Here is a 13924-nt window from a genome sequence, read left to right as displayed (position 1 = left end):
TCAAAGGAGGTAACACCTCAAATCCGATGAAACACCTGGCGACGCATAGCGTTTTTTTAAAAAGCCGAGAAATGCACCGTATTTGATAGCTTGCTGTGAGACCTCACACCAAGCACATCTACTGCGGGTGGGTTGCCTGTTATCGGACCCGGAGTTAGCAACATCCCCCAAAAACCGGAGGAGTACAGTCCTGGCCCCTAACCCTGTCAGTGTAGCAGAAATGATGACGGATGATGATGGCAGCAGCAGCTGTTCTTCTCTGCGTGAGTAGCTTAATGTTGTTCGTGTGTAATTTACGTTGAGTAGGCTAACCACATTATTAAATTAATGCATGTAAGGTGAACTAGCAAACATCATCATAGCTACATGCGGCTGTCTTCTTGTTTGATGGCAGATACTCCCTTCACCCTGGCCAAAAAGGCTAAAATGACCAAAGAAAAAGAGGGAAACAGCTAAACATGAGAGGTTTTTGGACAAAGTTTGTGTTTTTTCCATTGTTTAAGCACTGCTTCCAGCCAAGAGTGATACCATATATGCCCCACAGCTGCAGAAAAGGCTAACATTGTTATCTTTTTACAAAAAAACCAGCTGAACATGAGAGGTTTTTGGACCAATTTTGTGTTCTCCATTCTTTAAGCACCGGTTTGAGCACCGTTTGAGCACCGGCACCGTTTCAAAAGTACCGATTTGGCACCGGTATCGGATAAAACCTAAACAATACCCATCCCTATTAGGTAGTATTGTTTTATTGTGTCTTCATTTTCACCGTAAACCATAATAAGAAAACATGCCTCCTACACTGTTTTTTAAATTTATTTATTTATTTTATTTATTACAGTGTTATTATTAATAACAGTTTAATATATATAAATATAAATAAGATGCTGATGAAATCTCAAAATTAAAATGAAAGGAAATACACTTTTCTGTACCAAAGTTAGCATAGCACAGTTAGCATAGCATAAAAATGGTTTAGCTAACCTTGCCCTTTCAAGCTGCGCTACACAGGCCAGCTAACTTAGTTCAGTCCAAATAAAAAAGAAAACAACTTTCTACCAACATCTAATGAAAATTGTCAATATGGCACAATTTAGTTCCACTCTAAACTAACTGATGAGAGCATATTTATGAGTAGTATTGATTTTTTTGTTATATAATCTTGTGTTAGCATAACTGCTCATTTGAATGTCTTCCAATCCTTGAGAAATATTCCTTGAAAGTATTTAAAGAATTTACAAGAAAGCTTACCTAAAAGAGTTCAGGGAGTGTGTGTGTGTTAAAAAATAATAGTCAAATATCAAGCGTGTTAGAATTGCATTGCCTTATATACTGTATTTCCATTCCACGAGATTGAAACACACATCTTTCAATAAATCTCTGCAGCTATTTTCCATTTCTCTAGCAAAGTATTAAGAAATGAGGGGTGGCTCAAGACTTTTAAAACACTTTATATCAAAACAAGAAAAACGAGCATGTGCTAAAGCAGTGATAGCCATCCAGTTCTGCGTGCAACCTTTCACATTTTTATATAACCATTTTTATCTACTCCGTGGTCCAGATAAGGAAACGCATAGTAAGGTTCTTTACTATCTTTCAAATTAGATAATAAGCAGCCTGAAAGCCTGTCGGGTCCTTGAGGTATCCAGATAGAGAATGCCTCAGCAAAGACATCAGAGAAATTCCCAGCCATCATAACTTATTTAAAAACATCACCAAAACTAACCAAAAAGGAAAACTTTATCATATAATCACATTTGGAATATTAATTGTCAGCTTTACCAAACAGAAATTAATGCTCCTATAATATGCCTTTTTTGATAAATCAGGCCTTTAATCTTAATTCAAAAGAGTCTATCCCAAGAGTGGCTCTAAAACTCCATGAAAGAGAATCATTTAAAGCTTTCCATGTTGGATGTTCTAAACATATTCACTTTCCCCCCTCTGTCTGTCTTCTTCTTCCTGGGGTTTTGTTTATTATTAACTGATCTGCTGTCTCATTTTTCCACACTGTATCTGTTGGTCTTTGATCTCAGCTCAGCTGGGCCCAAAAGCCGCCCGACCCTGAGCTTCTGTTCAAACACAGATACTCCTGTTTCTGAAACAGACAGTAGACTTTAGTTACCACTGGGCCTTTCAGAAACACTGGACTCCATGTTCATCTTCAGAGAGACAGCCCAACAAACACACTATTGCATTCACACACACACACAAACACACACACACACACACATACAGAGTCCTCTCTTGCCCCCCTCCCTTCTTTGCCACTCATTGACCCAAATGTTTGTCTACTGCTAAGCATCAGCCACAGAGTATCTTTAACTCTCTCAACAGGTAGCTAGTTAGCCTGTAAGGAGCTAACTTAGTGAGAGTTTATTGATTTGTGCAAGTGACTGGAACTATATAGCATCTCATAACTGGATCTTCCAGTCACATGATAGAATGTATTGCAGCAAGATACAGGTGTAGTGTGGCTATGTCACTCATGGTACAGTGCACTTAATATATTACAAACAAATACAACTCAGGGGATTGCTACAAAACAGCAAGTGCTGTCCAGTTGCGTTTGGCTATTTTCTACTCAGAATCATGATTATTGAGCACCAGAGAATTTTGTATTGCCTAGGTTAGTGCTTTAATAGTTATTAATAGTTGAGTATGGTACTATTAAGTCAGTTTTGCTTATAAAAATAGTTTTGAAAAATTGACAGGGTGATCCTTTTAAGCTTCGTTCCAGTGTGCACTCTCATGATTTCCTACCTGGTGTTGCATTGCTGTGGCTGGTGATTGGCCAGGCCTGCTTGTGATACCTTTGCCCACTTGGTGTCACTGTGGTTACAGCATTCTCATGCAGGGAAACCCCCATAAATCCAAACACTGCTCCAAGTGCTATGCTCTAAAACTCATGCATGTTTTATTTCCTCATCTCTATAGATTTAAGAGCATATTCGAACTGACCCAATTCAACACTGTTAGATTCAAGCACCCTGCTATCAATGCCCTCTCCCAAGTCTGTGAGAGATGAAGAAAAAGTCATGAGTTCATCGGGACATTTTAGCAACCACTGTGCTTATTGACCTTTCCACTACTGCAGTCGTTACATACTGTTTTCCCTCAGCCTGCTGGCCTCACACCCTGCACCCTGTATGAATAGAGATAAGGGTCACAATTGGTTGCAAACTCTTCGTGAAACTGCAGTGCTGACGGCTAACAGGGTTTTGTATGAATGGTCAAAGGTTAGATGGTCATTTGGTCTGGCTCGGAGCTCACCGTGTCAGCCAGCGGTCAATCAGTCCATAAAAACCCCCAAAATATAACAAAACAATAATCAAAACAATAAAATACTATACACTTTTCCCAGCTACCTTCATTCTTTAAAATATTATTCACATATGTGTTTAGCTATATTGTTCGAAACCTTATTAATGGACTGAGTTATTAGTTGAATTAGTGAAAATATATGCCTTAAAGTTCAGGGTAAATTATTCAGATGAATGTAATGTGCGGAAACATCTACCTGGGTCATCTTTCTCTAAATCTACTACTACTACTAATAATAATAATGATGGATTGCATTTATATAGCACTTTTCGGGACTCCTCAAAGCGCTTTACAATGCCACTATTCATTCACTCTCACATTCACACACTGGTGAAGGCAAGCTACAGTTGTAGCCACAGCTGCCCTGGGGCAGACTGACAGAGGCGAGGCTGCCATATCACGCCATCGGCCCCTCTGGCCAACACCAGTAGGCGGTAGGTGAAGTGTCTTGCCCAAGGACACAACGACCGAGACTGCTAGATCTTTGCATGATACAACGAGCATAATAATCTTTATTTGTAGTATACTGGAATGAGACATGTTAGATCAGGGGTGTCAAACTCCAGTCCTCGGGCCAGCATCCTGCTTGTTTTTGAGATATCCCTGCTCTACCTGCTGCTGATTACCTGGATCAGGTGTGCTTTGCCAGTAAGAAGCTACAAGGGCAGGTTAGTTGGAAAACAAGCAGGACAGCAGCCCTCGAGGCCTAGAGTTCGACACCTGTGTGTTAGATTGTCTGCCTATAAAGGAGTCCTCCAATTAACTCTGCCTGTCACAAACATACAGAGCTGTGTGCCTGAGGCTACGTCCACACGAATGCGTTTTTGTTTGAAAACGCATTGTTTTCTCTCCATTTTGGCCTCCTGTCCACACTGAGTCTGCGTTTTCCCCTGAAGGAAAACACAGCGTTTTCAAAACGCTCTCGAAAACAAATACATTTGAAGACAGTGCTTTCGCGTCACAGTGTGGACAGCGAAAACGGAGACTTTCGAAAACGATGACGCATTTTAGTCATGTGATGCAGTCATGTGACCAATTAAAGAAAGATAGCGGAGGGCATTATACAGCAGTTTTTTTGTTTGCTCTCAATTTTGACAGCCCTATTAAAGATTAATATCAGTTTGTACATGCTTCAGATAGCTTTTCTTCAAATTCTTCAATTTCGCTTTTGCAACTTTGTACTTTTGTGTTACTCGCAGCAACAACTCCACCTCATTGTTAGTCCATTTAAAAAACGCGGTGCTTTTCCTCGCCATTTTGCCGCGACGTTTCAACGAGCCCGAAAGTAAATAAACGGCAGACAAAAATGAGGCAGGCCGAATCTTCTTGCGTTTTACGCATGCGCAGTACTGGAACGTAAGCGTTTTCGGCCGTTTAAATGTGGATGCACAACGACGATAACGCCATTTTCAAATCTATCCGGGCTAGTGTGGACGTAGCCTGAGATGACCATATTAGGAATATCCCCTCTTTGTGCCATCACGCTGATCTGGAAGTAGAAAAAATCGTCGAAAACATAAACACTGAAATAATTGCTTGTACTTAACACTTTTTTGTTTCTTAGTTTAAAAAATAAAATTACCTACTTAAAAATTGCAACAGTTTTGGCTGCGTATTGGACTCCAAGCTATTTATGATGTTGTGGCAATTTTTAAGTATTGTAAGATTTCTATGTCTCACATTATGATTTGTAATAAAAGTAGTCCTTTTGCAGTTTGCTATGGTGGCCCTGCAACTTGGGAAAACACCAGCCAATGCTGCAAAAGCACGCAAAACAAAATGTAAATAGAAAAAAAACAACACACAATGGAAGTTGAATAAAACACAACAGAAGTGCCACAAAAGCTCACAAAAAACAAACAAATAAACCCCAAAAGCACAGAACAAAACTCCCAAACTAAAACTAAAAAAAACAAAATGGAAGTGTTTCTTCGGTGACAATAAGGTGACAAAACAGTTGCAGAACTGCAACCTCTAACATACATGGCAGATGGTCGCCCCTCCCTGAGCCTGGTTGTGCCGGAGGTTTCTTCCTGTTAAAAGGGAGTTTTGCCTTCCCACTGTCACCAAGTGCTCACTGAAAGGCGATTTGATTGTTGGGGTTTTCTTTGTCTCACTTTAGTGTCTTTACCTTACAGTATAAAGTTCCTTGTGGCAACTGCTGTTGTGATTTGGTACTATATAAATAAAATGAAACTGAATTGCAGAAGTACCAAGCTAACAGTAAATGGCTAACAGCAAACATGTAGCTACAGTATTATATGAATCACATGATTAAAAGACATGTTACTTCACATCTTTTTCTCCCTCACGATGCTGAAGATTCCTTTGCGTCGTGTAAACGCGTCTCAGTGCGATCCTTCACATGTTTTGGTTTCTGGCTTTTTGCAGCGTTTTAAATTTACCGGTGTTTCCTTAAGTTGCAGTGTGTTGGACCTCCCAAGGCAACCATAATTTTCTCATTATTTTGCATGAAAAAAATGCAAAAAAGGTTTACTTTAAAAATTAAATCAGATAGTAGGGTATTTACCTTACATTATGAAGTGCCTCTCAATAAAATGGAATTGAATTAAAATGAATTGAACTGAAGAATGAGACATAAATCTTACAATGCCTACGTGACACAAATATTTACTACGTTTTTTTGGCTTCTTTTTTAAACGTCAGAGCACAGAGTAACTTTAAACCTTCAACACATGAATGTGAAAGCACAGAAAGTATCCGCTAATGTCAGATGTTTCTTACCCAAGTTACTCTTGAGAAATCTTAATCTGAAATATTGGCATTGAGCAACATGATCTTACAATTATCACAATAATGTTTCTTAGAAAACTAAAATAGTACACAGAGGACTGTGACAGTGAGCTGGTCAGACTGTGAACTTTGACCCAAACTGCTGCTTCTCACCCTCATCATCTATCACTAACCAATCTCCCCCCTCTCATCCCCCTTCCCCCTCCCGACCTTCCTCTCATTGCACATTTACTTTAATTCCCCTCCCCCCACCCGTTCTCCAGGTTGCAGTGTCTACTGATTCTCAGGAGGCCCTTTGTACCGACGTAGGGGAAAGCAGTGAAGGACTCGTGAATGTGGCCTCTCTTGGCCTCCCTCCATCCCCTATCCCCTCCATCTCCTCTACCTCTCCCTCTCCCTACCATCATCATCATCACCCTACTCCTCAACAACCAGCTCTGTGCCTGGTCCCTGCCACACCGGGCGCCTCCCCTAAACCATCACGTCCCAGCACAGTGCACACCCAGCACCACGACCAGCATTGCCTCGCCTCCTACTCCCCCTGCCCTTCGCCTCCCCCTCCCATACCCGCCAGGCCGCCCCAGCAGGAGGTGTCAGAGGATCGGGAAGTGTCCCTCATTAACCAGGTGGTGTTGGCCGGCAGCGATGACATCACGGCCGAGGACAGCAGCAGCAGCGGCGGGAACGAGGGTTACGGCAGCTACGCGGGCTGCCAGGAAAGTCGGAGTCCATGTTTGAGGCAGCTGAAGAGGTTCCACAGCGCTGACACGCAGGGCCGCAACGCCCTCCTGCCCCGCCCCCGCCCTTACTCCTGGCTGGACGACCCACGGCGCCACTCTGTGGAAGTCTGCTCTCCGGTTGATTCCAGCCCCCAGTGCAGCACCAACTCCACCTCCTCCGGCTTTGTGTCTCGGGCCGACAGCCTGCAGATTCAAAGCCAGATCCCCGCTCAGACCTCCCCCCGCCGCAAGAAGAAAATGAGCCCACCCTGTATATCTGTGGACCCCCCTGAGGGACTGGAACCCCAGTCTGGCCTCTACCCATGCCTGGGTGGGCTCGGTGGCATGGGACTGACTGGGTTAGGGATGCCCCCTCCCCTACCCAACCGGGACACCTACCTGAGGAGGAGAGCACCCTCCAGTGACTCCAAGGACTCCTTTGACCTGGCAGTCGGAGAGGGTTCAGGACAGGACGGAGGTTCACCGAACCCCAACACCAACTCCAAGTTATTAACTCTTCCCAGCTTCTCCTTTGAGAAAACAAGCTCTGAGCACTGAACACCAATACTCGAATACACACACACACACACGCGCGCGCACACACACACACACACACAGCCGGACGAACCCTCCACACACATAAACACACGATGCACTCTGTGTGTCTGTGATGGTGATAGTTCTAGTAATAATGCTGTAGAAAGTAATAATGGTAAAACTACAACAAACAGTAAAAACATCCTTGGTTTCATAAGGAGTGCAGTACTGTAGTAGTGTGACCATCCCTTGTCTTTGTATTGTTACTGCCAAAACAGCCAGAGAAGAAGAGAACGACAAATATTTCTCTGGCTGCAGCTTGACCCCATAACCTCTGGAGTGACATCAGCGCCTGGGTTATTAGCGCCCATTGCGGTCGCCATATGAACTGCCTGGTGTTAATACAGAGCGGACCTGGTCAGTGGAGGTACAAAGCAATATTTAGAGACACTATTTTCTTAAATTATTGGCCCATAGTGTTTGTACAGGATGTTGTTTTTAATTTCATTTAACTGTTATTTTCATGTCTTTTTGTGATTTTCTTTCTTTTTTTTTTATTTTTTTGTTTTTTGTTTGGTCAACAATGGTTTGTCTTTGTCTTTCTTTTTCACTGTAGGATATTTCTAGCTTTCTTGGTTTACTAAGGAAAGTGAACGTTTTTCAAAGTGGTGAAAACCAGTATTTGTAGGAATAATATATAAATATATATATAAAAAAAACAAAAAACAAGTCATTAAACTGAGCTTGGATTTTTAAGCACACGCAGACCTTGGTGGTTTGATTGTTGGACGATAACCTGATTGCTTGTTTCTTTCATGTGTTCCTGACAGCTCCAAAGCCTTTTAGACAGAATGACTGATGAACAGTCTGAGAAAAACAGCCATGTCAATTCTTCTCACATTTCATGGCCACTCACCCCAGATTCAGCATTCTTAGTCCGCACAAAAAAAATTCTCATGATATCTTAGGTAAGTACAAAGGTAATACACCGCATTTGTAAGAATGATTGATTGGTAGTTTAACTGATATGGAAATGGCTGCATTCTAAACATACTGCATACACAACAGTGACGTCTAAGCTGTATTTCTGCTTCTATATGTTGTGGCACAAGTTCTATGGCAATGATTGTACAATCTGAAGCTACACCGGGACCTCTTCAGCAATGTAAGTACAAGTTAGAGCTACAGTGGAGAAACAGAATCTGCCAGCCATCTTCAACGTCTGCCAGAATGTTGGGGTTGTCTTCGCTGGAGTGAGTGGATGGCTACAAAATCCAGTCAGTCATAAGACAGCGCAACAGAGTGTTGATTAGCAGTTCATAAATTTATTCCTATACAACGCTTCATTTTTCAGAACTTTGCTTCAAAGTGGACAGACTTATATTTTTTTAAAGTGTTCTTGAGCTTAATTTTTCAGTAATGCAGTAAAAGCATACCTGGACAGAAAAACACGCAATGGGATACAACCAGTCATGGATTGGTCTCCCCAAAGCTCAGACCTCAACATTATTGAAGCAGTGTGGGATCATCTTGACAGGGAACAATACAAAAGGCAGCCAAGAAGAGCTTTTAATGTCTTCTGAGAAGCCTGAAGAAATTACAGGAAAGCTGCCTAAGAAAGTTCACTCTGTAGTAAAGATTAAAGGTGCTCATACGGTATCAAATATTGATTCTCAAGCTCGAACTCTACAATAATGTACTTCCTTGTTTTCATGATTTCATTAAATTCCTGAACCTGTTTCCCATGTTTCCGGAAAACGATTAAGAAACGAAAGGTGGCTTAAAATTTTTTGTAGCCACTGTGTTAGATTACGCATTTTTGCAGCCATGATGTGGTTTATGAAGCATAAAATCATCATTTGTGGTGTAAGAAACTAATGAGGTAAGATAATTTCACTAACCAATTGGCTTCATCGGGTGAGGGCCTCCAGCTCGCACTGGAACGGTTCGCAGCCGAGTGTGAAGCAGCGGGAATGAGGATCAGCACCTCCAAATCTGAGGCCATGGTTCTCAGCCGGAAAAGGGTGGAGTGCCCACTCCGGGTCGGGGATGAGTTCCTGCCCCAAGTGGAGGAGTTCAAGTATCTCGGGGTCTTGTTCGCGAGTGATGGGAGAAGGGAGCCGGAGATCGACAGACGGATTGGGGCTGCAGCTGCAGTAATGCGGATGCTGCACCGGTCCGTCGTGGTGAAGAGGGAGCTGAGTGTAAAAGCGAAGCTCTCAATTTACTGGTCGATCTACGTCCCTACCCTCACCTATGGCCACGAGCTGTGGGTAGTGACCGAAAGAACGAGATCGCGGATACAAGCGGCAGAAATGAGCTTCCTCCGAAGGGTGGCTGGCCTCTCCCTTAGAGATAGGGTGAGAAGTTCAGCCATCCGGGAGGGGCTCAGAGTAGAGCCGCTGCTGCTCCACATCGAAAGGAGCCAGCTGAGGTGGTTCGGGCATCTGACAAGGATGCCCCCTGGGCGCCTCCTGGGTGAGGTGTTCCAGGCATGTCCCACCGGGAGGAGGCCCCAGGGCAGACCCAGGACACGCTGGAGAGATTATATCTCTCGGCTGGCCTGGGAACGCCTTGGTGTTCCCCCGGATAAGCTGGAGGAGGTGGCTGGGGAGAGGGAGGTCTGGGCCTCTTTGCTTAGGCTGCTGCCCCCGCGACCCGGCCTCGGATAAAGCGGATGAAGATGGATGGATGGATGGATGGATGGATGGATGGATGGATGGAAAAATGGAAGCACAGAAAAAAGTTTTGCCACCAAAATAACATGCACTGGTTTGCAGCCTACTTTTTACTGTTATTTATATCTTTGTTACTAGCAGCCAGTGCAGTATAAGAATATCTAGACAGAAAAACATTATCAGTCATTGATTGGCCTCCCCACAGCCTGGACCTCAATAATATGTGTTGCAGCATTTTGGTATCAAAATGGCATCATTTTGACAAAGAACAGAATAAAATGCAGTCAATAGCCAAAAAAGAGCTTTGAATGTTCTTTAAGATAACTGGAAAAGTATTCCTGATAACTGCATAAAGACATTACAAAAAAGCTTGCAGTTTGCATTGTACTATTAATATCTATGCCTACTTAGAACCCGAGGACAATATGAAAACCTATACAGCAGTGATTTGACAGTTTAAAGACAGCCATGCCTTAAGCACACTGCTTTATCATCTGTTTTCAATACAGCATGAATATTATGCTGAGAGACCACAAACCCTGCTGGAAAATGTTTACTAAAGCAATGCAGGGACTTATGCATTACCTTAACTTTTCAGAACCAGAGGCCATGTCCATCTTTTATATTCAGTCTTTATAAGTCTAAGCTACTTAAGTGGAACTCCACTTATAAAAGTATGTTCGCAACACACTGTAAAAGTGAAGAGAAACTTTGGGAAATATAGTTAAGGAGAACTACTCTGATGATATATGTCAAAGAACCTGTGTAAAGGTCTCAAAGAATATTACAAATGATTAATAGGTGTGTAAAAACCTTTATGAGGCGACATATATCTGCTCTGTTTCTCTGTCACCTCATTCTTTGCTAGCTCATTTATAGTACTGCTCCTTTCTCACAGAAAGTGGAACTGATTGTGGAGACATTTAATCTTGAAGGCTACATCTTTTTATTCTACATCTTAGATTATGCCTCCTATTTCACTTTGAAAAGTCTGTTATGTGTAAACCACCGATTTGAAAATGAAAATAGGGTGTGGGGCGGAAAAGAAGCTCGATAGCCCACTCATCTCTGTGTACAGCTAGAGAATCAAGGCTACATTATCCAATAAATAAATAAAGCAATCCTCTCCATCTCATTCCAGCAACACCACAGGTGCCAAGGGCAAACCGCTGGCACCTGTGGTGTTGCTGTCGAGTGGTGTCTGTGTGCCTTTTTCATGGCCAGTTCTTTTCCTGGCTCTGGCTCTATCTTTACATGCTGTCTATTTTTACCTAGCTGACTTGCATGTTAGAAGCTTCAAATTCACCTGTCAATCCATGTAGTAACGCAATATCAACAGATATAGCAAAACCTGTTTTAGTTGTATAAAGTAATTAGCAATAGAGAGATGTGGCCCTCTTGCTCTCTGTCATCAACTATCCTGTCTTTAAGTGATGATGTTTGAACCCTGCTTCTGGGTCCAAACTATTCTGCCTATATTACGGCTGTTGTGTTTTTAACATGTTTTAATGCTTTGTATCTTGATCTATTTAATCATGAACAAGCCCCTAAAAACAGTCAGTGATCACTGTCGGCCTCACTCAGTTTTTATTACCAATATTCATTTCAAAGCTCAGTTTTTAAAACCTTACAATGTAACTACAGCCCAGCCCATGCAGCAGTATATTAATGACTAACCTCGTATTGTGGATTATCTCAGTTATTCTCCTGCTCAAGTTTGGTCCGTTTATAGCATCCTGCCATGTGATTGCATTTGTGTCGGGAACCCTCACGTAAACTTTTATCGAGTAGAAAAAAGTTAGCATTCACTCTCCAGCTTCACTGTGTATGCTAACATAGCCGTGTCGCTAGCCACCACGTAGCACATCATTATATATCAGCTACCCCAACATCACTAACACTACAAACGTCACTGTTTAGTCTTCTGTCTTCGTTTATGTTGGAAGTGATCGCAGAGCTATATCCCTCAATCAGAACATGTTATATTATGTTTGAGTGGAAACTAGCAAGCTAACTCCCTGCTAACTTCGAACGCTGTTAAATTTTATAAATTCTGTTTTCATGGATGCCTGAATGTTAAACTTAATTGTTACACCTGTTAGAGTAGCCACCATTTTTATTAAAGATGAAACAGACAGACAGTTTGTAACTCTTAGTGATGCCACAGTGTTTGTTTGACTTTGGGACCTGAAGCGAAATTTAGACCCGGAAACTGCTAATGACGTCAGACTTATAGACTAGATACTCTGTTTTAATGGTTTAATATCTAGAATGCGTATAGACTGTGAGAGACCCCTTCCCAGAACAGAGCAGACAGTGGTGCCATTGGAGCCAGTATTGGTAATGTCAGAAATTACATGAATACCATAACATTACAGAAGCTTTGGTGGAGCTGGGTTGTGAAGCGGCTTGCAGAGGTAGCAACAACAGTACAGTGAAAAGCACAGTCCATGTCTTTTCTGTCCTTCTGTCTCCAACCCTTTACCTCCAACCGGTCGTGGCAGATGGCTGCTTCTCCCTGAGCCTGGTTCTGCTGGAGTTTATTCTTCCCCCAAGTAATCAAGTGATTGTTGAAGTTCTCCTTTTATTTTTGCAGGGTCTTTACCTTTATCTTTATCAGTACAACTGTTCCAATTTGGCACTATATAAATAAAACTGAATCAATTCGAATTCTGCTATTTGGATGTTCAGAAGGGAACAAGAACTAACACAAAGTGTCTGTGAAGGTTCTCAGTCATCCAGGTCATCGTAGTCAAAGGAGCTTGCAAAGAAAAGCGTCTGGACTTCTTTAAGTTGCTTGAAGACGTTTCACCTCTCATCCGAGAAGCTTCTTCAGTTCTAGTCAAAGGAGCTTGCAAAGAAAAGCGTCTGGACTTCTTTAAGTTGCTTGAAGACGTTTCACCTCTCATCCGAGAAGCTTCTTCAGTTCTAAGATCAAATGACAAAAACTGGTTCACCCGAAAGACAAAACTCCAAAACACAGACTTAACAATGTGGTGTATGCTGTACAGTGCAGCGAGGAATGCCCAGACCTCTACATTGGAGAGACCAAACAGCCACTTCACAAGCACATGGCACAACATAGAAGAGTCACCTCCACAGGACAAGACTCAGCAGTCCATCTGCATTTTAAGGACAAAGGTCACTCTTTCGAGGATGCCAATGTTCACATTTTGGACAGAGAGGACAGATGGTTTGAAAGAGGAGTGAAAGAAGCCATCTATGTCCACTGTGAGCGACCATCTTTGAACAGAGGTGGTGGTTTACGACACAAACTGTCTGCCATCTATAATCCAGTTTTGAGTTCCCTCCCCAGACGCCTTAACGCCCACTCACATCCTGGGCCATCTGACCTCAGGAATTTGCATGATAAGGTGGGGCCAGGTTTCACAATGAACACACCCGTAACCCTGGCTGATTGGGACCCACACCCAGTTTCACACCTTGGCTCAGGCGATTAGAGGATCATCAGGGGGTCCTTTTGTCCCTCTGTGGGGGGTTACTCCCACTAGGTTTAAATGTGGGACTCCCCACCATTTGACCTTAGAACTGAAGAAGCGTCTCGGATGAGAGGTGAAACGTCTTCAAGCAACTTAAAGAAGTCCAGACGCTTTTCTTTGCAAGCTCCTTTGACAACTAACACATAGGTTAATTGTTATTCACCCATTATACATATTGCACATTTCATTAAAACTGCTAGCAGTTAAGCTGTATTGTGGGTAATGTTGTCTTGCAGTCCTGTTGCATCAGTTTTAAAATTGTTTTATTTTAATCTGTTCATGAGGGTATAATCACATCTACAGTTCGTTTGCTCTGGTGCCAATCAGCTGATGAGTTTGTAAACTTGTAGCTTTACCTCATGATTTGATTTCTTATCAAACTGAGAAAAATCCAAGTAAACTACAAACCGTTTGA

At 42.4% G+C, this 13924-nt stretch overlaps 1 protein-coding gene across 14 annotated transcripts in view; it reads left to right on the top strand.

Moving 5' to 3' along the window:
• cacna1g (calcium channel, voltage-dependent, T type, alpha 1G subunit) overlaps positions 1-9273 on the top strand; it is a 309568-nt gene extending 300295 nt beyond the window's left edge. For 13 of the 14 annotated variants that reach the window (XM_040036706.1, XM_040036709.1, XM_040036705.1 and 10 more), the window contains one exon: positions 6339-9273. In XM_040036706.1, coding sequence (XP_039892640.1) covers positions 6339-7352 — 1014 coding nt within the window. In that variant the 3' untranslated portion in view covers positions 7353-9273. Of the gene's footprint in view, positions 1-2033; positions 3640-6338 lie in introns of those variants that run through there. The other variant, XM_040036710.1, reaches the window with a different exon arrangement.
• The last annotated feature ends 4651 nt before the right edge of the window (positions 9274-13924 follow it).

Source organism: Simochromis diagramma, unplaced genomic scaffold (genome assembly GCF_900408965.1).
Source record: "Simochromis diagramma unplaced genomic scaffold, fSimDia1.1 OVJJ01000371.1, whole genome shotgun sequence".
NCBI classification, from domain to species: Eukaryota; Metazoa; Chordata; class Actinopteri; order Cichliformes; family Cichlidae; genus Simochromis; species Simochromis diagramma.
This window is presented reverse-complemented; position numbering and strand designations above follow the sequence as displayed.